At 41.5% G+C, this 4,184-nt stretch overlaps 1 protein-coding gene across 1 annotated transcript; it reads right to left on the bottom strand.

Moving 5' to 3' along the window:
* Positions 1-156: 156 nt before the first annotated feature.
* RPS6 (ribosomal protein S6) lies at positions 157-4,169 on the bottom strand. Its single transcript, XM_009865871.1, has 6 exons — positions 4,077-4,169; positions 3,554-3,685; positions 2,435-2,645; positions 1,924-2,070; positions 622-779; positions 157-356 (listed from the first exon to the last, which is right to left on the bottom strand). The coding sequence occupies exons 1-6, from the start codon at positions 4,167-4,169 to the stop codon at positions 261-263; spliced, it is 837 nt and encodes a 278-aa protein (XP_009864173.1). The 3' UTR covers positions 157-260.
* Between the last annotated feature and the right edge of the window lie 15 nt (positions 4,170-4,184).

Here is a 4,184-nt window from a genome sequence, read left to right as displayed (position 1 = left end):
TGCTGAACCATCACACAAGGTTTTGCTGTTACAGGTAAATCCTGCTTGTAGAAAAAACAATGTGCATGCACAAGGTTATTATAAACTGGAACTTCTCACTAAAGACATGAACATATTTAGTTGCTGGTTCCAGGCTGCTGTCTGTGATGCAGTTACGTCTAGACTACTGTTTAAGAGATGGCCAGCAACAATACACACTGGAAAGTCTCAGACTGAAAGTTAACCATCAAAAGGGTTTATTTTTTGTATCACATACATCTTTACTTTTGACTTGACTCAGATTTTGATGTAGAAGCTCTCAATGAAGAAAGCCTGCGTCTCTTTGCAATCTGCTCCTGGCGTTTCTCCTTGGCTTCCTGAAAAAGGAAAGCAGCTTGAATTGAGTCCCGAGATCTTACACATCGAGCACTTCAAAACATCTACAGAGGAACTAAGGAAAATGCAACGTGAGCGATGCGACCAGAAAGAATTGATTCCTTAAGAAAGCAAGATACACTTTCCCTTCTTTAAAGGTTAGAAGAATTCTACAAGTACCCAAACCTGTACAGACCCAGCCGAGTTTATAAAATTCCTTGGGGTTCTGGGGTATCCCATACAGCTTGGTCACAAAGGCCAACGCACCTTCATTCTCTTGGCCAAGAGCTTCGCATATTCTGCCGCTTCCTCCTTATTCTTCTGAGTGCGCTGCTTCTTCAGAGCAATACGTCTACGCTTATGTTGCAGAACTCGAGGAGTCACAAGTCGCTGGATCTTGGGAGCCTTGGTTCTGGGTTTCTTACCTAAAAAACGTAACAAATCAGCAGAAGTGGCAGATTATCTTCCACAAAAACCACAGGCCTCATCTAGTAAAACTTATGAGTTCCATTTACTGCTGTGGTAATATAATTTAGGGTACTACGTATTATAGCAATTTACAGGAGTTAAACCTCTTGGCAGATTTTGCAGGAAAAAAGAAAAATCAATTACCATCAGATGTAATACTAACCAAGTATCCTCTTAATGCTCATGATTTGTTACCAGCAATGGAGTGTAAGTAATGTATGTCTAACTCCCTGCATTTTTGTGAAAATTTCTAGCTTCTCAGAAGGCCTGTCTTAAACAATTCCCTCTGGACTGAAACCACTTAAAGAACAAGGAAAATGTAGAAAGTTGTATGATGAGTTATGTTTATCCCCAAAAACCAGATCTGCACAGACCATAGCGAGCAAACAAACACCACCACAGATATCTATAAAATCTCACTCTCAATCCTGCCCCAACTTCAGTAGTCCAGGACAACAGCCCGATGTCCACCAGAATCACATTCTTTAACGAAGCAAACAGTTACTATGATGCATAAAATAGCTGTCCTTTACCCAACAAGATTTCACAATACCCAAGCTTTATCATGTCCTCTCTGCTAGAAATCCTCACCCTTTCTGTTCCCTGGTCAAACACAGAAAGAACCCCAAAATAAATCTTACACTGCAAGAGATAGGTGGCAAACAAAACAGTGTTCTCCCAATAAATGCTCATTTCAGACACTGCCAAAAGCAACAGGGGAAAAAAACTTATTTTCTCTATATGCTGTTTTTTTCCTCTACCTCAAAAACAATTCATAAACATTCCACTTACTACTTCACCTTCTTTTATTAATAGTTATTTTTGGACTATTCTTAGAACCACTACTAAATATAACTTCAGTTTATCAAACATTTAAAACCAAACTGTGCCAAATTAGATAGAACAGGAAGAGAAGAGTAAAGAAACAGGGCAACCAAGAAACTCTACTCCTTATCCCTAAGTTACAGCTGACAAAGCTTAAACATCACAACAGTCAATTCTTGATCTGCTACTATAGTGTGCTTCATTCCCTGCAGTAGGCTGGGCACCTCTTCACGGGCAATTACATGAAACCGAAGAGTTTTAAACCCGAGTCCTTACCCTCTTTGTTCAGGGGCTTCCTCACAACATACTGGCGAACATCATCCTCCTTAGACAGGTTGAACAGCTTGCGGATTCTGCTAGCCCTCTTGGGACCAAGACGTCGGGGCACAGTTGTATCTGTCAGCCCAGGGATATCCTTTTCACCTTTGAGAATGCAAGATTAAACATGCCAATTAATCCTGCATCTGCTTAACACCTGCTTGATTAGTAAATTGCAATTTTAAGTTTAAAATGCATAAAAAAAATCAAGATAAAAATAGACAGATTTTGGTTCACCCCTGCCAAGAGCACCACCTCCAGCCACACTGTGCTGATTGAATGTGACCAGATTGCTGGCAGCAACTGAGGTTTCAGTGACCAGTTTCAAAATCACAATGTTAATGCTCAGAGGAAATTTCAAGGCAGATCAGGACTGCATTTGCATCCTACAGAACATTTCAACCACTAGCATGCAAGGTCCTTCAAGGTGCTCTCTTCTATCCACTGCTAGCTTGATCCGGACTCTTACCCTTTTTCACTATGACCAAGTTCAGAACGCTCAAGTTGGCATCAACAATGCAACCACGAACGGATTTGCGTTTTCTCTCCCCGGTTCTTCTGGGGCGGTAGCAGGAGTGGCCCTTGCTGAGCAGAAGGCGGACACGTCCGTGGGTCAGGACACCTTGCTTCATGGGGAAGCCCTGCTTGTCATTGCCGCCACTGATCCGGACCACGTAGCCCTAAGAAAACACAGAAATACACATCTTAATTGCTCATATACACCTGTCTCACTTTAAGGAGAAGTGGTGGATAACGCAAGATATTGTTCAGAACAACAGAACATGATGACCATGATTAATGTAAAGTCACCATTACTGCTGATGCGAACAACTTCTTTAAGCAACACCACTCTTAACAGCTCAGGAATTTTACTTAGCAAATGTAAAAAACATCAGAAGTTAAATTTATTCTGCTTATCTTCAAAATAATTAAATTCCTATCAATTCAAAGTTTTGTTTAAGCTACAGCAGGCTAAATTTTTTTCATTATTCTCTAGTTCGTTATCATCTGGTGATGTATACGCTATCATCTAGTTTTTCTTTAATCCTAAATGTACAACACAAGCAGCTGGAATAGGGACACATGAGGCAAAACTAAAACTAAAAGAGAAAAGCTTTTAGTGCCTTCTTTGTAGAGGTGGCAGCAAAAAAGACTAACTTACCGAAATTCAGCTGGATCGTCCATATTAACACTCCCATCCACAAGGCCTAACATGATTTTCCCCTGTACTAGAAGCAGTTTAACCACAATTAAGGCAATTCTGAACTTACTCAGTAAAGAATGGATGAGCAGTCTTAAGAGTACAGACACTTACGAGTACAGCACTCAAATGAAGAACATTAAAAATACTACAGAGAGCAGCAAATAACTCTAAATACAAGGCTTCTAAAAAAGGCACTGAGATAAATCAAAGCAGAACAGGCTAGCCTAATTACAAAATTCAGCATATATAGCAAAAAAGCAGCTCTCAACATACATGCCAAATGTACCCCATGCAAACACTCTACTGTGACAAATGCATACTGGAGAAAATCTGTAATTTAAGCCTCTCAAATGCAGCTCTGACAGGTGCTTCTACATTTCTTACCTTCCACTCCTCACCAAGGGAATCAGCTGCAACCTCCGTGGCCATCCGTTTCTCATAGAATGTTCTCAGCTTGCGCTCATCGTCCACTTCAATGAGCTTCTGGCAGCCAGTGGCTGGGAAAGAGATGTTCAGCTAACAGAGAAAAAACCAAGAAAGTTAAGTATTAGATTTGGTTGAAATTTCGCATGAGGTGTTTTAACAGAAAACCAGCATTTACCTGCTAGCTTTATCTTAACATTTGAGAGTTTAAATTCTCCACCTAGTGACATGAATGCTTACTAGCCATACTTATCATTACCAGGCTCACAGAGCCAGGCAGGCCTGTCCTTGGCCACCTCAGGCTGCAGTTACACAAAAATCCTGACTTTACCATCGCTGGAGCTTGGTCACCTTCTAACAGCCTGCAGTTAAGCAAGTCAAGGTGAGAGCAGTGCAAACCCGTTCCATTTTCTTCTGCAACTCCTTCGTAAGCACACGCTGAATAAAAAAGCTACACCACTGCCCTCAGTGGAGCAACACTTGCCTTTAGTGACCCCTTCTGCTCCCTGCAGGCCAGCGCAAAGCCTTGAGCCTCAGGGACGCCTCCCAAACCTCCTCTGTGAGCACTGGCCGCCATCAACACAGACCAGCT

The sequence above is a fragment of the Apaloderma vittatum genome, unplaced genomic scaffold (genome assembly GCF_000703405.1).
Source record: "Apaloderma vittatum isolate BGI_N311 unplaced genomic scaffold, ASM70340v1 scaffold19813, whole genome shotgun sequence".
Lineage (NCBI taxonomy): Eukaryota > Metazoa > Chordata > Aves > Trogoniformes > Trogonidae > Apaloderma > Apaloderma vittatum.
Note: the sequence above shows the minus strand (reverse complement) of the source record. Positions and strands in the feature narration are given on the sequence as shown.